We start from the raw sequence: 26099 nt of genomic DNA, 5'->3' as shown, positions 1-26099 counted from the left end.
TTCTAACTTATGAAACAGATCCAGTTTGCTTCCATCTTTTAATGCAGCCTCATTGGAGGATGTGACACACCCCATGGATCTGACAAGAAGCACAGCCAACCAGAAGTCTCTGCACAGCTGGAAGTTTGGCCACAGGCCACGTCTGCACTTAAGTGCTGCTTGGTCAGACACAAGGAACACTAATGACAATCACGTGGCCTCGGCTGCCAAGAAGTGGCCCAGAAGTGATGGGAAGCAAACCTCTTGAGCTAGACAATGCAAAGGCACTTAGCCAACCAGCAGGAAAGGTACCTATGCATGGGTTGGCAAGGAGGAAGGAATCCAATCTCTAAACACTGGAGTGCCCCAGGCTCAGACCTTGGATTGCCTGCTCAACATCTCCACTTAGATATGCACTAGGCATTACAGACTAAATGGTTTGGTCACTGAACTACTGATTTTCCCACCAAACCTCCTCCTCGGTCAGCCCTCCTGTCCCGGCTAGAAGCAAATACTGTTGCCTACCGAAGACTCTGAGTGTGATACCTGCTCTCTTTTTTGCTCAAAGGGAGATTCATAAGTGTTCAAGAGGTGTCAAAGACATAGTAACACCAAACTCAAGAGGAACTGAAAGAGAACTGAAAAAAGAACTTTCTCATCATGGGATTCAATGTTATAGAATTCCGGGTCCTTGTTACCATTGCAAATCATCTTGGGGGTCACCAGCAGTGCCCAGCCCACAAAGCAAGGGACCCTGGAGCACACGATTCTGGAATCCAGTCCAGTGTCTAATCTGATTCAAGCAGATGAAAGAGTGGAGGGGGCTTTAGGGCATGGGGGGATGTTAGGGTCCCGGGTGCCAGTCACGATAATAGCCTGCCCAGAGGAAGGGAAGGGTAGGGGGTTATCCAGTCTCAGCAGATCCACTGGAAACTGAGAGCGGATGACAAGAATTCTGGGAACACAGCAACCTGAAAGAGATTAGCACCTCTAATCCATCTGCCCATCCTGAATCAGAGAGTTGCCGAGGCCTCTGGGTAGACGGGGGTACATATGGGAGATAAGAGTGAAACACTAGTGTGACGATTTCTCCCTTTTACTTGAAGAGCAGCTTCAGAGAGCTCTGGAGCAAGAATCAAAAGCTGCGGATACCCGGAAGAGACTGGCCAAGAGAGACCTGTGGACCCCAGTGTGTGTGTGGGAATCTGGGGAGGAGGGATGGGGAGTTTGAAATTGGCTTTGCCTGGTTGGCCTTGGTCTCCCTGGACCTCAGGAGGCCAAGAAGGAGCTGAACAACTGGGCTGCATTTCCCCTGCCCCTGCGACTGAAGGAGAAAGGGGAAGCCAGGGAGAAAAAAACTCCTCCTAGACATCCCAGGAGCAAACCAGTGGCTCACCTACCTTGACACCACTGGCCCAGAGGGCGAGGGCAGCTCCACTCCACAGTGGAGACCTGCCACTCTGGACTCCACAACCAGAAGCAACGAAAAACTCACAACATGCTTCAAAGTCCCAGCAGAAGAAGATCAGTCAGTATAAACAGTGCACATGTTCTAGGAAACAAATGACAAGTCAAACAAAATCACATGGGCCCTAAAGCAAGTCAGGAAAGACATAAAAGACTTTCTGCATATTAAAAAAAAGTCTTCCCAACTACAGTAGGTGAGTCCCTGTTGAAATGTGAATTAGTGGTCTGGAAGACCAAAAAGAAAAATCATCTCCAAGTATAGAGCAAAAGTATAGAGAGACAGAATTCATGAGGGAAAAGACAAAAGACCTGGAGGAAAGACCTAGGGCTAGGGGGATCTAACTTGAGAATGTTGGTTGTTCTAGAAGAAGGAAAGGGAACTGATGGAGGAGAGCCAGTAATTAAGTAACAAATAGAAGATAATTCCAAGTAGCTAATAGAAGATAATTCCAAAAAAAGACCCGAGTCTGCAGATTGAAAGGGCCCACAAAGTTCCAGGAAGGGTGGCAAGGACATATACACAGGTTATCCTGGTAAAATTCCTCAACTTTGAGGATGAACACAAAACCCTAAAAGCTTCTAGACAGAAAGAACCTATAAAGAAAGAAAAAAAAGACTGATACCGGACTTCTCATCTGAAATACTACAGGCTAAAAGAGAGTAGAATACCATCTACAGATCACTCATAAAAGAGAACCGAAATCCCTCAAATACTGATACTTTGTATTTTGTCCATCGTTTTTGCCCATCAGGGCAAAAGATATTTGCCAATATGCAAGGATCCACAGTTTTACCACCCACACGTCCCATCTATGGAAAATACTTAAAGCAACAAACAACAAATGCACCAGAACAGAGACTTCAACATAGGCAGGGGTGGGGGTGGGGGTTGGGGGGGGAGGGCGCGGGGACCGAACAGGTCAGGAAAGCACGATAAATATGGATGTCACACACTTGCTCCCTCCCCTTTCTCCTAAATCTAAACAGAGAAAGGTGGACTCTCTGGGAACAGAACTGATAAATAAGGACTCTGAAAATAGAAAGGACATATTATCAGGGAAAGTCCAACCACAGTCCAAAGCTAAAAATATTAAATTATCCTAACAAAATCAAGGAGTTGAAAAGGAAGGGAGTAAAATTCTTCCAAGGTCTCATCTTAAATAGGGGACAGGGAAATAATTCTAAAGGTCTCATCCCACTGAAGTAAAGAAAAGTATAGAGGAAACAGAGCAACTTGGAGGGAGAAACAGTTATTTTGTGTTATCTTGCTTTCAAATAATCAGAGAGCAATATGTATTTGATTATGAATTAAGGGGGAAGGAATGTAATCTTTAATAAGATGGAAAAGTAGAGAACTTCCAAATTGACAAGGGAAATGCAAAGCAACTACATCAAACCAGCACAAACAAGAGGAAAGAAAAACATGAAAATAGTGATGGAAGGAAATTAAAAACATACCATAATATGGAAGGAATAAAGTCAAGTACATCAGTTAATGAAGAAGATGTCAGATTGGGATTAACAATTAGAACAGAAAACAAAACCCATGTACACAATGTTTTTTAGAATCTAACTAAAATAAAGGTATGTAGAAATGTTGAAAATAAATGCATAGACAAATAGATACCAGGCAAATGCAAACAGAAGGAAAGCATGAGTGCCAAAATTAATTAGACAAAGGAGAATTTTAGTTGAAAACTACTGCAGAGGATGAAGATATTTGTAATGATTAGAGGAACACTTTATGAAAGTTACAACCATCAGAAACTTGTACACATTAGACACCAGAGAAGCTAAATATACAAAGCAAGTATTAGAAATGGAATAAATAAAATATTGATGTGAAATTTCAAAGATGGCTATTTCAGAAATGGACAAATCTTATAGGCAAGTATTAATTAAGGTAACAGAGAAAATGAATAATATAATTTGAATTTCTAGAAATATGCAGGACCTTACATTCCTTGAACACAAAATAAACTATTTTTAGGGACTGGATCATTTACATAAACTGATTACATGTTGGGTTGCAGAGATAAAACCTTAACAAATTTTACAAAGGAGAGCTTTTATATACCACAATATCTAATCACAATTAATAAAATTAGAAATTTAAAAAAGTGAGAAGAAAAATATTGACTTAGAAATTAAGAAGCCCACTCCTAGATAAATCTAGGATTGAAGAGGAAATCAAAAGGGAAATGATAAACTAGCTAGAAGGCAGTTAAAGAGACTACTTCATACCAATTCCCGTGGGGCAGAGCAAAAGTCATGCTCAGAGGAAATTCAAAGGCTCTATGATTAAAGAAGGAATATGAAAAATAAAGAAACTTAGCCCTCTTCTTAAGAGATTACCAAAAGATTACAAAAAGAACAAACCAAAATGAAAGGAACATGACTGCAAATTAATAAAGTTAAAAGCTGGAATTAATAAGATTAAAAAATAGTAGAAGAGTGGAGAGTATAAATACAAAAACTGAAAATAAGTAAAATTAGACTTTAATGAGACTAAGAGGAAAAGAGCAAATTTACAAAGATCAGAAATGAGAAAGAAGACCCAACCACAGCTGCAGAAGAGAAAAGCAAAATCATAAAAGAACACCACATGCAGCCCTATGGCCACAAACCTGAAAACTTGATAATTCCATAGACAAACATAAATTACTAAAATTGATCCAAGAGGTAGAGGAACATTTGCAAAAACAAATTACCATAGAAAAATTGCAAAGATGATCAAAGATCTACTATCGAAAATGGCACTAGGTGTTTAGTGCCAGATAGATTCAATGAATTTTATCCAACCTTTAAACGACAGATAATTCCAACATCACTTCAAGGATTCTAGATCATACTAAAAGATGGAGAGTTCCCCAATTAATGCTATGAAGCCACTATAACTTTAATTATTAAAACATGAAGAAGATAGCACAAGAAAACTATAAACCATTCTCATTTATTAAAATTGATGCAAAAATTATTTGCATAATTGAATCTAGCTAAGTATCAAAAGAAAAAAACATGTTACAACTAAACCTGTTCATCCTAGAAATGTGAAGTAGTTCAACATCATTATCCATAACAACTACAAAGATGGGAAGGTCATATGCTCACATTAACAGATGCCGGAAAGGTCCCTGGTAAAATTTAGATCATTTCTCATTAAAAACCAGGAATAGAAGCTAATTGCTTATACAAAATAGAAACTATTTACCAAAACTCAATAGCAAATATGATTTTAAACAGGGACATTCTAAAATCATTTTCACTAAAATGTAGAACGAGATAAGGATGAGTGTAATCACCATTATTATTTATCACGACCTACTACTACCACCTAATGTAGCAAAGCAAGAAAACGGTATCAGTGTTGTAAAATAAGAGCTAAAATAACCTTTTTGATGATATTTGGATATCCAGAAAACCTAAGAGACCACTGTAAAAAAGAAAAAAAAAGTCTACTATAATTAATAAGAGAATTGGTAAGGTAGCTGGATCCAAGATAAATATTCAAAAATTAATATTTTTTCTAGTAATAAACACCTAAAAGAGAAAATTAAAAAATAGCCTATCCACAACAAAATTATAAATATCTAGGGATAAATTATACAGGAAACTTACAGAACCTATGTGAAGAAAACTATAAAAATCTTACTGCCCACCAGTTCTATTCCTAGGTACATACCCAAGAGAAATGTGTGCTTAAGTTCACCAAAAGCTATGAACACAACTGATCCTAGCAGCACTACTGCTGATAGCTCAAAGCCAGAAGTCACCCCCATCACTTGGAGAAGAAGTGAATAGAAATGAATAGAACTGAGGTTAGTCACGCAATGTAATACTATACAGCAGTGAAAAGAAACAACGACATCTATACCCAACGGTGTGGATAAACCTGAATGTCAGGTAAAAGACAAAAACAAAAGAGTACATACTGAATGACTCCATTTGTAGAAAATACAAAAATGGGCAAAACGGATCTATGCTGTTGGAAGTCAGGAGAGTAGGGGTGATGACAAAAAGAGATCAGTGCAGGCCATGTTGAGTATCCAGGTGTGTTCATGTTGTGAAAATTCATCGAGCTGTACATTAGGATTTGTGTATTTTCACTAGGTATGTTATATTTTAAAAAAATTCTACTGAAGGATATAAAACCAGATTTGAAGAAAAGATACATGTTCTCGAATGAGAACACAGTATTATTTTTAAAATCTCCCCCTTTGTATAATGGAATTTAATACAAATTTTAGTTAGAATTTCAACAAGGTTGTTTTGTTTTGTGTTTTTAATTGGAAGCTCAATCCCAGGAAGACTTGACATCTCCCTCCCACCCCCGGGCTGGGGAGGAGGTGGAGGCTCAATGCTGGATCCCCCATCACACTCAGCCGCCTATGCATGCCTCAGCTCTGCTGCCACGAGAGAACAGAAGCATGTAGCCCACGAGGTCAGAGCCAGGCCTCCAAGACCTTCCATGTCTGTGCAGACCTCCTGCTGGGGGTCGAACCTGAGTGGGACCCAACAATTGTAGTTTCAGCCTTGAAACTAGCAGGGTGGTCCAGTGAGAGTGCCTGCTTTCACTCTAAATAGATGAAAAGAGTGGCCAATATCTGCTCCACTGGGCTGGAAAGAAAGAATCTCTTCATTTCTCAAATTCACCTCTGACTTTCTTTAAAATCTTCTCAAGCAGCTAAGCATTGCCTTATGGTTAGCTTAGGTGACATTCATGCATCCCCTATTAAGGAGAAAGGAGCTGTTCTCTTCTACCCCTCTTCTTCCAGGCAACGAAGCAAGTTTGGAAAAGACATGTGACTTGCTCAAGGTTACCAGTGGGCAAGCGGCCAGTGCTGGGGCTCACCTTCGGCCTTCTGCCTCCACTTGCAGGCTTCCTCCCCGCTAATCTCTGTGATAAGACGAGTCACACACTGCTGCGGGTGAGATGGAGGGAGGGTGGGGGTGATGGGTCCTGGCACCAGACCCAGGGTCCTCGAGGGAGTCTTTCGGGAGAGCTGGCCAAAATCTGGGCCAGGCTAGAGGGGCCCCAAGGGGGGTGACGCTGTTCCCTGCTCCAACACTTGGCTCCAGACACAGCTGCTGCTGCTGCTATCTCGTCGGACACTCAGAGGTCAGTCAAGAGCAACTCCCCCGCTGAACTCCTGGAATGAGGCAAGTGAGGCAAGCAGGTGAGCCCATCACCAGAAGCCCCACTGCAGCCTCAGAACCCGGCTCTGGCACAGCACCTCTTCGGGGGCCACAGGGGCTCCCCCCACCAGATGGGCCCTGTGAGCTGCGGGAGGGCAGCTCAGCAAAGCCGTGGGGTGTCTCCCTCCCTGTGAACACAGGGCCCACCCAGCTGCTCCTGAGAAGGTACAGCATGATGGGGCCAGGAGAAAAGTGGGGAGGGCATCTGGGAGTCCGCCTGAGTATCCCTGATGACGGCATGTGGATGAGCTGCTCCTGGTCTGATGGCTCGGTGAGGCCACGGGTCCTCGGAATGGGCTGGTACCGAGACAACACCCCCGAGACCCAGGGCAGGACTCAGACCTCAGACATGGGTTGGAAGAGGTCAACGGCCTCACTACCCAAACACACTGAGGAATTACTCCACGCCAACATCGTGCTCAGGGCTTTACACATACCATCTCATTTCATCCTCACAACAGCTCTCTGAAGAAGGTACTATTGTTATCTCCATGTCACAGAGGAGGAAGTAGAGGCTTAGAGGGATGAACTTGCTAGCTCAAGGTTACACAGGTAGTAGGTGGCAGGTGCGGGCTTCTGTTTAACTCCACAGCTTGTGCTCTTACCAAGGTGCTCCGAGACCCAGCTCACCCCGACTCCCTCCTGGGCTGGCCCTGCTCTCCCTGTGCCTAGCGGCCTGCTGAGGCTGCCAGTACAGCCCAGGACTCACTGCTTCCCCTGAACCTCAATATGAGGGGGTCCTTCCAGCAGCCTGGCGTCTGGGGCCAACCTGGGGGACGTGGAGTCAGAAGACCTGGGTTCACAGAGGCTGTACCCAACCAGCCCTGCTACTGCTCTGTCATCCAGAGACTAATAACCAATGGGGAGACAGTAGAGTGCCTATAATTACCTTGTACCTTCACTTATGTTCTCAATGAATCATAAACACATTTCTGGCCTGATCAGCTCATCGGAGGTGAGAATTCCCTCTATGCTTCTGAGCGTGGCCCTACTTTGCTGGTGGGAAGATGATTTCTTGCCCTCCTTGTAATTTATCTGCCCACTGCTCCTTCTGTAGGGAACAAGTCTAACTTGTCTGTACAACAGGGCCTCAGAGAATTGGAGACTGTAGCTGATGCCTTCCGGCCTGAAGCCTTCTAGTTCCATCGAAGACCCCAGAAAAAGTACTTCCAAACACCCCGAAATCTAACAAGATGCTTCAGAATCCACCCTGGAGCCAACTGTTCATCAGAGAAAAAGGCGGCCTGACTGACAGACTGGAGTTGGAGTTCAGGGAGAGGTGGGGGTGGGCAGATAATCCCACTTGGTACAGAATCGGCTCCTGCAGGGGAAAGCTTGGTGTGCCAACCTTGGGGGCAGACTGAATTCTGCCCCATGATCTGCAGGACCCTCAGCTGACAATGGTTGCGTGTTGGCCAGGGGAGGGCGAGGCTGGGGAGGGTGAGGAGACTCATCCACAGCAAGCTCTTCTTTACGAAGGAGGCTGTGAGGAAAATCCTACTGGTACTTGACCACCTGGGGGTATTACAATCCTTCTTCCTAGGACCCATCTCAGCAGAAGGGGAACATATTTGCTATTCTGTAAAAGTTAATTAACTATTATTAAAACATGCCCTTGAACTTAATGACATTCTTTATTTTTTCATTTACATATCACAAGCCTTCAACTGATGGTAACTCCTTGAGCTGACTCTTCAACTTGATTTCATTCGTGCAGTTTTAAGAACTTCTTTCGTCAAATACGCATGCAGATTCACAGCGAGTCTTAAATGTAACAGGCAATTTTGCTGGCTGAGTAGGCTAGAACATTGGACTTGGGGTCAGAAGACCTGGGTTCAAAGGCCAGACCTGCTATCTACTACCTGGAGGATCCAGAATAAGTCATTTAATTTCTCTGACTCTCATCTGTAAAGTGGAATAATCCCCACCCAGACACCTTTACAGAGTTATTGTGAGGACTGAGTGAGATGTCTGTGATAGCCTGTTGTAGACTGTAAAACACATAAGGGGATGTTGAAACAAAAACAAAATATGTTGGATAGTTCTTGGACTTGGAGGTAGAACCTTGGGTTGGACATCCGTGACTTGGGACTACCAACTGTTCTTTCACCTCTCTGCCAGCATCAGCAGTTTGGCGCACCCCCTCACCCCGACTCTTGTTCAGTGTCATTAAGGTGGGGTCTGGGCACACTGGACTCCCCAGAGCCACAGTGATTGTTTCAGGGATGGGAATGCAAGCCGGTCAGAAGGAATGAGAATCAGTAAGCCCTCTCCTGGGATATCCAGTAAGGAAACTCACACTTTCCACAGGGATTCAAAGCTGAGGCATGTATGGCCTGAGGCTAAGGCCACATCCCGTGGGCCTGACAGGCGAGCCCATCTGAGAGCAAAGTTAAGAGAGGGGAAGGCAAAGAAGAGAGACGCAAGTGCTGAGGGTGTCTTTGGAGCCTCTGGATCCACACTTTTCAGTGCTGGGTACTGCCAAGTTTCTTTTTTATTAAAGCCGATATGGGCAAGATTTCTATCATTTGCAGCCGACAGGGTCTAATACACAACCTGAATGAAGGTGGGAATGACAAAGAATCAGGATCAGTTTCCGGTTTTGTTTCCCAAGGGAAGACACTGTCCTCTGTGCTCTGCTTTCTACCCAAGAGCCATCAGCTACACCTGGCCTCCACACAGGGCTTATGCTGAGGGCAGTCTAACTTCTGCACAAGTGCAACTGCTCAGGGGAATACTAGCAGTGGCCTTTCCTATTCTAACTGCCCAGGCCTCTGAGTTCTTCAAGAATTCCTTCCTTGGGATGCCCTTGGACTTAGGTGTGTGAAGCCAGGATGCCTGGAGCTGCGACAGCGAGGAGCCAGCTAAGTGCTGAGGCTGGTGGAAAAAAAAGACAGAAAGACCTGGGTCCCTGACAGCTGTACTGGGCAACCTCGGGACTGCTTAATCTCCTTGATACCTTCTTGACATGTGAGCTACTAATTTCCGGTATGGTTTAAGCCATTTTGATTTGGGTTTTCTGGCACTTGCAACCAAGAGCCCCCTAACTGACAGGAAGCTCACTTCAAGCTTCTCTCTCCTCCTTGCAGCTTTCCCAGCTCATGCCACCTCCGCAGCACTGCCCTCCCCAGTACACACTCACTGGATTCTCTGTCAATAGCAGGAAAGTGAAAGCTTTCTTCCGAAGTGTGGGTTTCTGAAGTGTTGAGGAGATGTTGAGGCCACATTTGGGTTGAGCAGGGAACAGCGTCGTGGCGGTGTCTGCCACGAACTTAGGAGGCGGCTTATCCAGCTTCATGCGACCAAACGAAACTCCTGATTTTGCTGCCCAAACCTGTTCCTCCTGTGCTCTTCTAGGGCTCAGCAGCATCTCCATCTTATCAGTTACTCAGGCCAAAAACCTGGAATTCGCCCTCGACTCCTCTTTCTCTCACACTCACATTCAGTGTGAAAGGAAATGCAGAAAAAGATGTTCTTTCTCCCAAAAAACTCTTTCCTCATTCCCTGACTTCTTTCAAATCTCTGCTTCAAAGTTACCTTGGAGGGGATGTCCCTGACCACCCACCTAGAATAGCAGCTCCTTCTATCCCTCTTACTCGGCTTTATCTTTCTTCATAGCCCATCTGCCCTGATACATTTTTTTTAAATCTCTTTAGGTGTCTGCTTCCCTATCCCAGAGAGCTGGGGCTCTGCCTTATTTGCTAATGCACCTCGAGACCCAGAGCAGCTCCAGGCACAGAGCAGGCACCTAGTAAACATCTGTTCAGTGGACAAACTCTTTTTTGCATCCTCCACCGCCCTCGGCACAGGATTTTGTACATACTAGGTGCTCACAAAGTCTGTCTATAATATGATCACGTCAGCACTTCAATTTCATTTCCAGCAGAAATGGAAGTTTCCTTGCTACATATGGACAAGGACTGGAAAGTAGCACAGAGAAACAGAAATAGCAGTTCAGGGTGGAAACTTTTGTATGCTATATTCTCTAAACATTGTAATGACATTACAATTAAAAGGCACAGGTATGTTATACTATCTAAGAACCATTTCAAAGAATTGTACATGTTCTTCTTAGCAGTGTCGGTTAAAGTAAAGCAGTCTGTGTTTTGTTAAAGGCACTGAAAAGTGAGACATGCAGACAAAATCTCCCTCAGAACCCCTTATCCCCAGAGACATCTACAGAGAGACTTCAAACCTTTATGAACGGGAACCCTCCTACACTGTTGGTGGGAATGTAAGTTGGTGCAGCCACTAAGGAAAACAGTATGGAGGCTCCTCATAAAACTAAAAATAGAATTACCATATGATCCAGCAATCCCATTCCTGGGCATATATCCAGACAAAACTATAATTCAAAAAGACACATGCACCCCTGTATTCATAGCAGTGCTATACACAATAGCCAAGACATGGAAACAACCTAAACGCCCATCGACAGATGAATGGATAAAGAAGGTATGGTATATATATATACAATGGAATACTACTCAGCCATAAAAACAGTGAAATAATGCCATTTGCAGAAACATGGATGCAACTAGAGATTATCATACTAAGTGAAGTCAGAAAGAGAAAGACAAATACCATATGATATCACTTAATTGTGGAATCTAAAATATGACACAAATGATCCTATCTATGAAACGGAAACAGACGTAGAGAGCAGGCTGGTGGTTGCCAAGGGGGAGGGGCTTGGGGGAGGGATAGAGTGGGATGCTGGGTTTAGCAGATGTAAGCTTTTATACACAGACTGGATAAACAACAAGGTTCTACTGTACAGCACAGAGAACGATATTCAATATCTTATGATAAACCATAATGGAAAAGAATATTTTTAAAATGTACATATAACTGAATCACTTTTCTGTACAGCAGTAGTTAACACAACATTGTAAATCAACTATACTTCAATAAAAAAAAGAAAAAGAAAAAAAAACCTTATGAATGACTTTCTGAGAGCCACAATCTTCAAGAGGTATTTGTGAAAATGCACAGTCGATATCACAATTGCTCTGTCTTTATGTGATATTTAATTTCCAATTCCAAGTATCATTTCATGGGGGTTAATTATCAAGAAGCAATACAGGTTAAACAATTTTTGCCTTAGAAAGCACTGAGTCTAATCCTCCATCTCGGGCAGAATGCTTGCAAATATTCATACATCCAGCCAGTATTTTTCAAGAACTAACCACATCCCTGCTCAAGGAGCCCCTATTTCCCTAGGGAGACAAAGGGGTACCTATTTTTATAGGATTTCAGGGAAGAGGATGTGAGTTGGGCTTTGGAGGAGCACTGTTCAAGTCACTATTGTCCAGTTATGCACTAAGTATCTATTATGTGCAAGGTGCTCTACCAGGCCCTGCAAATTCAGACACAGGGCTGTCCACAAGAAGCTTATAATCCACTATGTGAGATAAGATCTGGAAAAAACTAACCTTAATAAAAAGCAGCAAAATGTCAGATGCCTGAAGAGAAAAGAAAAACCACCCATGTTCTAAAGGGGTTCAGAGGAGGAGGAAGCACAGCTGACTGGAGGAATCAGGTGCGGTTTCGGGAAAACCATGACACTCTGTGGCCTAGAAGGAAAGGTGGGCGTGACAGGCAGAGATGTGGGACGTGTGGGTGGGGGTTATTCCAGGTAAGGGAAACCATGTACCCAAGGCAGGGAGGCAGCAGGGTGCAGGGCGCAGGTGGTTCCGATCTGCTCAGGACGGCCAGTCCCAGCCTGTGTGCTCTGGGCAGCGCAGTCAGGGGTGTGTGTGTGTGTGTGAGAGAGAGAGAGAGAGAGAGGGAGGGAGGGAGAGAGAGAGAGGGAGGGAGGGAGAGAGAGAGAGGGAGAGAGGGAAAGAGGGAGAGAGGGAGGGATGGTGACTGCAGGGAGCTGAGCTGGGCAAAGACTGCTTCAGCAGGCATGTGGACCTTGGATTAGACTGGGGAGAAAACAGGAAAAATGGCCAGTCAGAGGCTGTTACTCTAGGGGTGGGGCGCAAGGAGATTTAACTCGGCAAAATGGGCATTTTATTAACACCTCATATTGATGTCATATATTCTTTTTATGGACAGAATATTACATAATAAAAAGGCCTATTTGATTAATTCATTTAGTTAACAAACATAAATTACAGTTTTGCTCTTTAAAAAATCTTTTTGAAGAGGCTGATATCAGGGAAGAGAGATGTGAGGGCTGTAACTAGTCGAAAGGGCCATGGGCCAGGAAAGGAGGGCAAGCAGGGGAGAAAGGACAGCCTACTGGCCACAGAAGTACCGTCGTGTGGAGAGGGCACATGAGGGAGAACACGGAAGCACAGAGAACAAGGTCCGTGGCAGGATGCTGGGGGGCTGTGGTGCCGTGAGCTCTCCCCTGAGGACAATCCTGGCAGAGAAAAGGACCTTTGGTTCATGAACACATCGGCCCCCTGTCCTCCTCAGCCCCCAGCTGGGAAGAGTCCTAGAGCTGCTATTGGCCAGAGACACTGAACTTGAACATCCAGCATCCTCTAGTGCAGGGCCCCGGAACGCCTGCAACAAGATCCTTGCTTCTGTGTACAGGGCTCCAATGTCACACTGTGACCTCGGCACGTTACCATGAACACAGACACTCTCCGGAAGAGGTTTTCTCACTGATGCCCTTTGTGATTGCAGCTGGCAGATTTAAGCAGGGGTTTTCCATAACATGACCTTTGAGGAAAGCTTACCAACTGTTTTAGGAGGACCTGAGACTTGTGAGCCCCAAGAAGGTGGATGGAAAGGAGAGTTTGGGTGTTAGGGCTGACCCAGACCTCCCCTCAACGAGGACACTGCAGGAGTCAGCTGTGTTTTCCCATCAGCCATGCAGACAGGCATATGCCCTGAGGTAGTAACCTGAGTGGAAGGTAGCCTGTGAGGAAAGAAGGCGGACGGACCCAAGGGGTTGGGAGACCTGACTCCTGTCCCTGAATACCCAGGGGCCCTGCAGAGATCTCAGCTGGGAAGAGGCTGGGCAGTCCTTATGGAAGGGGCTCTGAACATGGTACGATCTGGGTTTGAATCCTGCTGCCCCTTACTAGAACATGCCAAATCTAAATTACATACCTCCCGTTGGTCTCTCTCCTAAGATGCCTGCATTTTCCGCAGTTTATAGTAAGATTCATATTATGTGCGTTTAGTGTCCCTCTCCTCCACGAAACTTTATAAGCCCCACGAGGGCACAGGCTGTGTTTGCACTGCTTATCATTTTATGCCCAGGGCAGTAGCTGGCACAGAGACGTATCCACTATTTGCTACGTGAACGGATGAACCTGGTGAGCAAGTGGCTTGACCTCTAAGCGTCACTGGGTGTTTCTGGTACAAACAAAGCACTCAGCACAGTGTGTGGTCATGCTCAGCACCTAATGGATATAGCTGCACATTAGCACTTCTAAAAAACGAGGAGAGCTTGGACTAGATTTTCAGAAGTCAGAGCAGAAAGCGGCTGATCATCTATCTTACCAACCCCACCATTTCGAGGATGGGAAACCCAGCACAGAGAGGGGAAGAGGGGAAGTGACTACCCTGGTGATTTTCAAGGACCCCCCTCCTCCCCGCCACCGCCCAGCTCCAGCCTCCAGACTCGGTACTGGGAATGTCTCAACTGCTTTGTTTTTTGTTCCCAGTGGGCCATGTTTTGACAAAGAAAGTACATCATATCAGTTCCCAAATCTTACTTATTCCTCAGGGGCAGCTCAAATGCTATCTCCTCCAGAAAACCTCCTGTGGGCCTCTACTATTCAAGTGCCCCAGCCCTCCAACTGGTCCAAATATTTTCTGCCCTGATTAGTACACAGATTTATCTTCCTCCGTACACCGTCAGCTCCTTCTGGGTCAGGAACATATCCGCATCAAATGCTTTCACACTTCCCCAGTTCCTGGGGCAATGCCTGCTATGTTCATGAGTTAACGAATGATGTCAGTGAGCAAGATTTTCTGGCCGCTGTAGGGCAGGCCACCCTTTAACTGGCCAGGGCCATGGACTCGTCTACAAAAGACCTGAGCATTGCCCCAGCCAAGCTGAATCAAGTGGAACACTGAGGCTGTGACCCCAAGGCAAATCCACACAAACTGAATTTAGCATAGAACAGAAGCAGCCGTCACGGACTTGAGCGAACAGATAAATGATCCTGATGATCAGATCAGCAGCCACAGCTGACGGCAGACCGCCTCTCTCTGGACCAACAGTGGCAGCCGAGACAGCTCCTTGGACAAACCAACAGGGTTTTCTCACCTATAAAATAAATGTTGTTTGACGGCTTCTTCCGGCTCAGTTGTCCTAAGACTCTAGCACAGGCTGATCCTAGAGGCACTATTTTGCTCAATGGAACACATTTTAGTAGAACGTGCTTTGAAAACTAGTGCCAGAGAATACTAGTGCTGGAGTAGACCCGAGGGGCCATTATTCCTAATCTGCCTTATTTTCAGAGCTCTCCAGGCACAACTGAGGACGGTGCTGATGAGCGGGACCCAGGCCTTGCCTCCTGCCTATAGAAAGAGAAAAACTGATGGCTCAGAGCACAGAGGGCCCTGCCCTTTTTTCTGACAGTACACAGTGCTTGCCCAGCCTGGCTGTGGTGGCCACCACCCACCCACTGCCCACCTGGGCTCCAGCCTTCAACAGGGAACCCCTGGGTAGTAAGAGAAAGCTTCCTTAGCTGGGATCTGAGTGACCAGAAAGACGGGGTTCCAGGGCAGGGTAAATCCTGTGGGGGTCAAATGACCTCAGAGAATCATAGTCTGACAGAGCCCCCAGACTTGCAGTTGGCCTTCCCTACCCAGTGGCCCAAAAACAGGCTATGAAGGTTTATCCTACCACACAGCACTTCTCAAGTCTCAAGCAGTGAAGGATTCAATTTCTTATTCTTGCTAAGCAGAGTCAGATACGTAATTGCTAATCAGAGCTTCTCATCAGCCTGAGGTAACCAGGGTTACTGCCCTGGTTGGATGTAATTCCAGCCAAGAGCAAAGACGCTCTGCGGTCTCGTTAGCCTGCAAGGCCTGATAACAGATAGGATCCTGCTAGAATTTTTTCTTTTTAATGCTAAAGGTCATCCACAGACCCGCATTACTACCTTCAAGAACCCCGGAATGGGGCCCTCTTGCATCTAGCCTAAGACATGGTTGAAAGCATGAGGGAACGGAGGCCCAGTAATGCTGTCCGTAACTAAAGTCCCAGAGTGAATTAGTGTGGATGGTCATTCAGAGTTTCTGGGGCTTCTTTCTCTCTTATGAACACGTGTTCAAGTAGATGGTAACTCCACCGGGACAGGGACCCCTCCTTTACCTCTAGTACAGTGCGATAAGTGGCTGAGAGCAGGGGTCTGGTACCAGACTGTGATTCTGCCTCCATTGTGTACTCGCTGCATCACTGGAGATGCAGCACTTAAACTCTGTGCCCCGGCTTCCTCATGTGCTAAGGTGAGAAGAGTACCTTGGGCAACTCTGCCTCAGTTTCTTCAGCTGCAAAATGGGGGATAAATACATATAATAGGGCTTACCTCACTGGGTAACTGTGAAAATAAACTGAGTTAATATAGGTAAAAATGCTCAGAACTCTGCTTGGCACTTAGTAAGTACTTAATAAATATTTTTAACAGCTGTATTGAGATGTAATTAACGTACCATACAATTCACCTATTTAAAGTGCAATTCAAGGATTGTTGGTATGTTCACAGATATGTGCAACCATCACCACAGTCAATTTTGGAACATTTTTATTACTTCAAAAAGAAACCCTGGGGACTTCCCTGGTGGCACAGTGGTTAAGAATCCACCTGCCAATGCAGGGGACAGGGGTTCGAGCCCTGGTCCGGGAAAATCCCACATGCCATGGAGCAACTAAGCCCGTGCACCACAACTACTGAGCCTGCGTTCTAGAGCCTGCGAGCCACAACTACTGAGCCCACGTGCCACCACTACTGCAGCCTGTGCACCTAGAGCCCATGCTCCGCAACAAGAGAAGCCACCGCAATGAGAAGCCCACGCACCGCAACAAAGTAGCCCCTGCTCTCCACAACTAGAGAAAGCCCACGCGCAGCAATGAAGACCCAACACGGCCCCCAAAATAAATAAATTAAAAAAAAAAAAAAGAGAGAAACCCTGAAGCCTTTAGTTATCACCTCTCTTCCCCTCTCCCCCGCACCCCTTCCCACACCTAAGCAACCAGTAACCTACCTTCTGTCTCTAACAATTTCTCTATTCTGGACTTTCATATGAATGGAATCATATAGTACATGGTCTTTTATGACTGGCTTTTTCACTTAGCATAATGCTTTCAAGGTTCATCCACATCATACCATGTGTAAGTACCTCATTCCTTTTTATAGTCGAATAATAGTCCATTGTATGGATATACCACATTTTGATTATCCAGTTGTCTATTTGGGTTGTTTTCCAACCATGAAATCATAAAGTCAGACCACAAAGCCATGAGGTAACTCTATGTTGAATCGTTGCAGGAACTGCCAGATTGTTTTCCAAAGCAGCTGCATCACTTTACATTCCCACCAGTAGTGTAGGAGGGTTCCGATTTCTCCACAACCTTGACTAAAACTAGTTGTCATCTGACTTTTTGATTCTTGCCATCGTACTGCGTGTTCAGGTTTGCATTTCCCTGATGGCTAATGATGTTAAGCATCTTTTCATGTGCTTATTGGCTACTTGTATATCATCTTTGGAGAAGTGTCTATTCAGATCCTTTGCCCATTTTTTAAAATTGGGGTATCTGTCTTTTCATGACTGAGTTTTAAGAGTTCTTTATATACTCTGGATACAAATCCCTTATTGGATTTATGAGTTACAAATATGCTCTCCCACTCTTTAGGTTGTCTTTGCACTTTCTTGTTGATGTCCTTTGAAGCACAAAAGTTTAAATTTTTATGAAGTCCAATCTATTTTTTTCTTTCATTCCTCATGTTTTGGTGTCATATCTAAGAACCCTTTACCGAACTCATGAAGATTTATCCCTATGTTTTATGGTTTTTGCTTTTACATTTAGGTCTTTGATTCATTTTGAGACAATTTTTATATATGGTGTGAGATAAGGGTCCAACTTCATTCTTTTGCATGTGGCTATTCAGTTGTCCCAGCACCATTTGCTGAAAAGACTATTCTTTCCTCATTGAATGGTTTTGACGCCCTTGTAAAAATCAGCTGACCACATATGCATGTGTTTTTTTCTGGACTCTCGATTCTATTCCATTGATCTGTATGTCTGTCCTGTGCCAGTACTATGCTGTCTTGATTACTGTTGCTTTGTAGTTAGTTTTGAAATTGGGAGGTATAGGCCATACTCTATTTTTCTTTTTTCCCGATTGTTTTGGCTATCCTGGGTCCTTGAAATTCTACATGAATTTTAGAATCAGCTTGTTCATTTCTACAAAGAAGGCATCTGAGATTCTGAAAGGCCTGCACTGACTCTGTTGATCATTTTGGGAAGAGTTCTCAATAAATACTAGCCTTTTTTCCATCTTTTTCTTCCTCCTCCTCTTCTTATTACTACCACTATAACTATTACCTTTTAAGCATTATGATAAGTAAATAAGATAACCCATGTGAAGGGCCAGCATGTAGTAAGAGTTCAATACACGTTTACTATTAGTATTTTTGGCTGGGCTCCAGAGGCTGTCCTAGACTGGCAGGAGAGTGGGCTGAGTGACCTTCACAGTACCCCCTAACTCTGGTGGTGACCACACTGGAATGCAGGCTGTTGTCAGGTATGCTACAGGAACTCCCAAGTCAAGGACTTTTCTTTATCCCAAGCATGGTTTCCTACTGAGGGTCAAGGTCAAAGTCTCTGCCAGCGGACAACACAACCTCTACTCATGTTCAGTCCCACAGGCCTGTAATCAGGAGCTCCCGTGAGTGACATAAACCACACACACTCAAATCAAAACACCTTCTCAGCTGCCTTGGCAAGAAGGGACGTTGGATGGCGTGGTAAGGAAAAGAGCAAGTTTGATTTAGCACTTCTCAAACCTTAGTCACTCAAGGACCACCCTCATGATTTTTGGCCATAATACGTACCATGCTTCTTGATTAGTTTAGTAGTTTAATTTAATTCCACATGCTAGGAACAAATATATCTTATTATTTAAAAAAGAAATTTTATATTACTGCCTTAAATGAAAAACCCTTATCACATGCTTTAAGTAGGAGATAACCATGAAAGCAAATACAATAGAAACAGAACCTTACAGTAAGACCATATAATAAAATGCTCTTTGTTAAAAAAGGAAGATTAGCAAGGCTTAGAGGGATTTAAAGACATCCTAGTGCCCAACTGAAACTCTCTCCTTGACTTGATCAGAAGGACTGAAAGAGAACAGAAAAGGGACTCACTTCCCTCCACTTAGTGATGGAGGGGTGTGCTATGTATAGTTACCCTTGCACCCCAATGTTGCACACTAGGCTGAGGAAGGGGCTTGAGAAATGATGCTTCAACCCCCAGCTCTACTGCTCAACCACACTGGCATTCTCTGATGGTGGGAATCACATCACAGGCTCTGGGCAATGTCACCCACCCAAAGTGCTTTGAACTCACCATGAAAAATTCCATAGGAGCAGCATCAGAGCACTGTAGGGTCAGAGCAGAGTCCTGCATGGCTCGTCGGGATGTAGCCACGAGACTGCTTGGTTCTCAAGGTCTGCCCCTGCTCCACGAAGCCACCAAGCACACAGAGCACGGAACCCTAGAGAGAGCTGGATGATACCAATGCCACGTCCTGGAAGGAGCACTCAGGCCCTGGAGGCACCACGGCCTTGGCTGTCACCTACCTTCTTCCTCTGCAAAAGAGTGGCCTTCCTGAGCTGAGATGAATCAAACCAGAGACCACAGAGAACTTGTCCTATTACAATTTCCAAATACCTCTCTAACACCTGGGTTGTGAAGGACGACCCCACTTCAGGAGAACACCCTGGCTTGCTTCACAGCTCACAACTGTGTCAACCTTAGCACCTGGCCATGAGTAGCCCTGAGCCTGGAGAAAGGAAATCACAATCTAAGACCAACCAATTAAACCAAGATCAAGTCATGGAGTTCCATTTAGGACCCTGCATAGGGATTCCATGGAGGAAGCAGGAAGTCTACAGAAATGGGAAAAATTAGATTCTGATATGAGATTCAGATAAAAGTTCAGGACAACAGAAAAAATGTCACCAAACTGACACGCTCAAATGTATACACATATGGGACCCACCACCCAGTAAAAGCATTATACAGAGCCATGATGGATTGATGGGACACTTTAAGGAAGTGGCTGAAAACTGATACTGCCCCGGGGAGTGAAGTTACAGGGGTTCGCATCTGTAGCAACCTGGAGACGAGGCCACAGAGGGGGCACCCAAAGACGATTTGCTAAACCGAATTTGGATATGGGGGGCAGCACAATGCCTTCCATAACTCGACGACAAACAGGATCCAGGGAATGGTGTCCACAAGAGGAGGCGTCTCCAACCTTGCCTCAGAGCACAGAGGGCCTGCAGAGACTGAGCTGAAACCAATGAGAGGACACTTCCCCAGGGGCTACTGAGGTGGCTCTCAGACGCACTTGAAGAAAAGTCCCCATCTCTTCCTCAGACACCAGAGGCTGGCCAAGCCCGTGCCCTGAATCCATGCTGTACTGTATGAAGCCTCCTGCTGTGCTTTCTAGAACCACCCACCTATTCACCTTCTGCGGTCCCAGGGGACAATGACAAGTTGTTCTTCTGATTTAAAAGCTTGACCTGTGAGCACCTTTGTGGAGACAGGACTCCTTTTCTGAATGGCTCAAGGACAGTTACTGAGACCCCCTCACCCCTCAACGGTACTACCATAGCCTCTGCTGAGTCGCCTACCCTAAGATGCTGTATGCTGTTTCTATCCTTCAGTGAACAAATGGCAATCTTATTCATCCACTTTGGGAAAGAGATCCAGAGCTGAAGGCTCCAGTGATAATTAACAATGACATTTACAAGGGTCCCCCACCTGGATTATTTGTAGTTGTTTCCACATTAGCCAATCTGCTCTAAATACCGAAGTTCTTAACTTTTTTCCCCCCAGAGTAACAAACCCTCGGCAGTCATCTGTAGAACTCATCACTGAAACAATTCTTCATTAAAAGCTGAAGAATGGGGCTTCCCTGGTGGCGCAGTGGTTGAGAGTCCACCTGCCGATGCAGGGGACACGGGTTCGTGCCCCGGTCCGGGAAGATCCCACATGCAGCGGAGCGGCTAGGCCCATGAGCCATGGCCGCTGAGCCTGCGTGTCCGGAGCCTGTGCTCCGCAACGGGAGAGGCCATAACAGTGAGAGGCCCGCGTACCACAAAAAAAAAACAAAAACAAAACCTGAAGGATGTGATGCCTCAGCACCTCTGGATTTAGGCTCCAAAAGGTGACAGATATTCTTATCTGGTGGTGCCTTACCAGTCCCTGTGGGCTCAGCAGCTAAGAATGGCCTGTCCAGTGTGTCCCTAGGACCCACTCTGTCCATGGAAGGTGTTTTCAGCTTCAGGAAGCCTAGGCTGGGGAGGGGAATGCTGACTTGGCTCCTTTTTATAAGTATCTAATTACCAAAGAGAGTTCTATTAAAATTTAGTCCCAGACTTCCCTGGTGGCTCAGTGATTAAGAATCCACCTGCCAATGCAGGGGACACGGGTTCGATCCCTGGTCCAGGAAGATCCCACATGCCGCGGAGCAACTAAGTCTGTGTGCCACAACTACTGAGCCAGTGCTCTAGGGCCCGTGAGCCACAACTACTGAGCCTGTGTGCTGCAACTACTGAAGCCCGCACGCCTAGAGCCCATGTTCTGCAACAAGAGAAGCCACTGCAATGAGAAGCCTGCGCACCGCCACCAAGAGTAGCCCCTGCTTGCCGCAACGAGAGAAAGCCCGCGCACAGCAACGAAGATCCAACATAGCCTAAATAAGTAAATAAATAAAATTTAGTCCCTTTTTCTTCGCTAAGAAAACCTACTTAGTGCTTCAAAGGCAACTTCCCACAGCCCCCATGGTGCCAAAGCTGGTGGTGCATTTTACAGAGCTGGGCTTCACCCTGGCAATGGTGGGCATACTTATAATCACAACTCGGAGTGGGACGGGTCTTAGGTGGAGTGTTTGTGATGGGCCAGTGCAAAACTTTCAGAGGTGCCCAAGATGTGAGTCTGTGATACAATGGTAAAGTGCATTTTCTATTGTCTCTGTCTCTGATAGCAAGAAGACAGAAACAAAAGGAAAGATCTTCCAAGACATAAGCAGAGCATACAAAGTGATATGCAATCATATTTGTTGATATGGGTAAATGTTCAGAGTGTATATTGAGTGTGAGGAGGGGTAAAAAAGTCAGGTGTTCAGTTTGACACTAATTTTTTTTTAAATAAATTTATTTACTTATTTATTTTATTTTTGGCTGTGTTGGGTCTTTGTTGCTGCACGTGGGCTTTCTCTAGTTGTGGCGAGCAGGGGCTACTCTTCATTGCAGTGCACGGGCTTCTCATTGCCATGGCTTCTCTTGTTGCGGTGCGCGGGCTCTAGGCGCGCAGGTTCAGTAGTTGTGGCACACAAGCTTAGTTGCTCCGCGGCATGTGGGATCTTCCCGGACCAGGGCTCGAACCCGTGTCCCCTGCATTGGCAGGCAGATTCTTAACCACTGTGCCACCTGGGAAGCCCTGACACTAATTTTTGTTTAAAAACATGTACCCATACATTGAAAGAAGTCTGGAAATACATACACCAAAATGCCAACTGTGGCTTCCTTGAGTAGTGAGAATACAGGTTATATTTATTTTCTTCCATTTTAAAGTATGTATACTTGGGACTTCCCTGGTGGTCCAGTGGTTAAGAATCTGCCTTCCAATGCAGGGGACACTGGTTTGATCCCTGGTTGCGGAACTAAGATCCCACATGCCGCGGGGCGACTAAGCCCACGTGCCGCAACTACTGAGCCCATGTGCTCTAGAGCCCGCAAACCACAACTAGAGATCTTGCGTGCCACAACTAGCTAGAGAAGCCAGCATACTGCAACTGGAGAAGCCCGCGTGCCACAGTGAAAGATCCCACATGCCACAACTAAGACCTGATGCAGCCAAATAAAAAATATTTAAAAATAAATGTCTGTATACTTTATCTATGATAAACAAGTATTAATTGTGTAACAAAAAGGTTATTAAGAATAAATGTGTGTGTGTTAGGGCATGCTATGCCAATGCGTCTGAGTCTCCTGCTGTCTGTTTTGTACCCTCCAGGGTGGAAAAAGACCAGGAGTGGAAGCAGAGTTGGCTTCCCTGAGCCTGTTTTCCAAAAGAAGTACCTTTTCAACAAATTTTTATAGCATGTAACATTACTAACTTAAAAAAGAATGTCAATACAATGGGAGGCAAGATTCAGATACTGTGACACATCACGTTTTTGTCCCCACTCTCCATCTGGTCTCAGCTCTGAGATATTAGAACCCAGCTGTGCCTCTGAATGTATGCATGGGCAAAGGCATCCGGGTGTCGATGGCCAAAATGCATCTTTTTTTTTAAGAAGGGATGCACCTTTCTCGATTAAGAGGGAAGAGGAGGAGCTGTCAGCCTGTATCTCAAATACCAGGCCCTGTTGGCACCTCATAGGCTATCACACATTGGGAAAGTCTGACCCTCATAATCCCACCTTTAGAAAACTTCATCTTGTGGCCAGGTATCAGGAGGATCCCACAAGTGTGCTGGAAAGAGTGGTCCCACCTAAGGGTGTATGTGCATATGGGTATCTGTGACGGGGATCCATGATGGAGATTGTCACATAAGCCTCAGCCCATGTACCTCCTTTTACCCTCACTTCCTTAGAACGTGGTAAAATGTATGAAATAATGCTTCTGGCTCAAAGCTTTGAGAAAGATGGAGAAAGGAAGTTATGGATAGCCAGTTACAGATTACACAGATGAGACTGTTCAAGGGGTACCACAGGTACCTAGACACTAAACTGGCCTTTTTATCCATTGCCAGCTGGACTTGCAATGTGCAGCTGTTAAATAAACAAACAAAAAAGAATTCACGTTTTAATTAGACGAATTTGTGCTCCATAACTTGTCCATTTTTTTTCTAGAGCCAGAGTGTTTGTTATTTCTTTGCAATTTCAGAAGTTATGAAATGATTCATGGTTTTGTTGGAGCTGAAGTCAACCAATACCATTCATAATTGTGAACAATCTCTGTTATTGTTAGAGGGAAACGCCAAGGCATCTGTGCTTCCCAAAAACACATGGGGGAGAATTCCAGTTTGGAAATGGAACGGCTGTGTTTTTCCCCCTAGAGTTAAATTTACACAGATGGATTTCCAGGGAGATCTTGGCATTCTTCTGTTTGGAAGAGCGGGGTAGCCACCAGGATGTATGATTTCTCCTCTCTCCCTCCTCTGTCAGACAGAGGGCATCCATGTTGTAACACTCTGCACACTGGTAAGTAACCGTTAAATGCCTGTCTCCCCTCCAAGAGGACAGGATTCATGAAAGTAGGACCACATCTGTCTTATTCACCCCAATGCGCAGCTCTATGTCTTGCATACAGTAAGTGCTTAATAAATGTCTGTTGAAAGGCTGCACAAATCCCACTAACCTAATGTCACTACTCTTTAGTTCTTTGATTCTTTATATTTATCTACATTGGGTGATAACATCTACAGCTATACGAGAGACCAATCCAAACACAAATGAGAGAGAAGACTAAACTGATGATGATGATGATAGCAAATATTCTGTGAGTGCTTGTTATGTGCCAGCAATAAGCTAATAAGCACTTTATGTACAGCATGCCACTTAATCCTCACAACAACTTTATAAATTAGGTCCTATTATTACTCCCATCTTTTAGACGAAGTAACTGAGGCCCAGATAAATTACATAAACTTACCCAAGATCACCCAGCAGTAAGTGATGGAACTAGACACAGACACCCAAATGCACAAACCCACACACTCCACTAACACTGCCACTGGCTAAAGCACTTCTCACTGCCTTTTCCAGAATGTGTTCAAAATCTGAAAATATTTAATGGTGGTAAAACTTGATTCTCTATTGATGACACTGACTTTGTGAAATAAAAGTCATTCAAAGCCATAAGATGTGTGATGATCACAGAGGATCACTGAGTTTGTGAACAAAGCTGCTGGTGTGACTACAATGCCATGAGACCAGTTTGCTCTGGTGAATCACGGACCAGCTTGGAAAGGTCACTCCAGGAGAGAAGTAGCACACTATAGTGAAACACAGCCCTTGACTGGAAGTTAAGAGGTTTGTTTGCAGGATAAACAAAGACTGGTACTTCATTTCTCTGACCTTGGCCAATTAAAGTGGCTGGGCTGGCCTGAACCAATGCAGTTCACACCTATTTGGAAGTCATCACTGGGAATCTCTAAAGTCCCTAAGAAGGGCACCTCTACTTGCCCTTCCTTTCTTCCAATTTACCTCAGACAGTAAATTCTGAGTGTGTGTGGGGCAGGGAGGGGGGGGAATAGAAAAGATACAATTTACCAAAGCCTCCCTTTTCTCCAACATGATCTATTTTGCAAGTCTTACCTAAGGTTAGATTCTTTGAATTAAACTACAGTGAGTATTGCCCATACCACTAATTTCTTCTCCTTAAAGTAGATCAATGTTGATTTGCCATCAAAGGTCAACCAGTTCGGCAGCTTCAGGAAAGATCTAGAGAGCAATGATGGGATAACACTGTTTTCGCTTTAACTAATAAGAAGTAGAATCAAGAATCATGCCTGAACTCAAAGGGAGACCTGGGCTGATGAAGTCTTTATCTTAAGACTGATGCTGAGACTTCCCTGGTGGTGCACTGGTTAAGAATCTGCCTGCCAATGCAGGGGACACGGGTTCGATCCCTGGTCCAGGAAGATCCCACATGCCCTGGAGCAACTAAGCCTGTGTGCCACAACTACTGAAGCCCGCATACCCTAGAGCCCGCGCACTGCAACTACTGAGCCCGCGTGCTGCAACTACTGGAGCCCGCGTGCCTAGAGCCTGTGCTCCGCAACAAGAGAAGCCGCTGCAATGAGAAGCCAGCGCACCGCAACGAAGAGTAGCCCCCGCTCACCGCAACTAGAGAAAGTCTGCGCACAGCAACAAAGACCCAACGCAGCCAAAAATAAGTAATTTTTTTTTTAATTTAAAAAAAAGACTGATGCTTAGCTTCCTTGTGTCAAAATGCACTGACTCAAAAGAGTCACCATCTCAGGTAAAAACAGGGCAGGCTTGATCCCCCTTTGTGATGATTTCCAATGACAGAGACTCACCCAAGTCATGTACATAAAGTGCCACTCCATTTCTCCTCCTATGTTACACATGGCCATGAGATCCACACAGGTCAAATGATGAAGATAAATATCTTACCTCCCGCCAGAATCAATGCACATTCATCTTACTCCAACAGGCAAGTGGCTAGCTACAAGGTGGGGTTACTCTTTCTTAGCCCCAGCAGAGAGCTGGGTG

The 26099-nt window shown here is 45.1% G+C and overlaps 1 protein-coding gene across 4 annotated transcripts in view; it reads right to left on the bottom strand.

Moving 5' to 3' along the window:
* GNAO1 (G protein subunit alpha o1) overlaps positions 1–26099 on the bottom strand; it is a 165746-nt gene that overhangs the window by 100007 nt on the left and 39640 nt on the right. The window contains exon 1 of one of the 4 annotated variants that reach the window (XM_082862768.1): positions 13714–14061. The exons of the other annotated variants lie outside the window; for them this stretch is intronic. Coding sequence (XP_082718894.1) covers positions 13714–13772 — 59 coding nt within the window. The 5' untranslated portion in view covers positions 13773–14061. Of the gene's footprint in view, positions 1–13713; positions 14062–26099 lie in introns of those variants that run through there. 4 annotated transcript variants of the gene reach the window in all.

The sequence above is a fragment of the Leucopleurus acutus genome (assembly GCF_964270905.1).
Source record: "Leucopleurus acutus genome assembly, chromosome: 20".
NCBI lineage: Eukaryota > Metazoa > Chordata > Mammalia > Artiodactyla > Delphinidae > Leucopleurus > Leucopleurus acutus.
The sequence above is the reverse complement of the archived record's forward strand: the minus strand, read 5'-3'. Positions and strand labels throughout refer to the sequence as shown.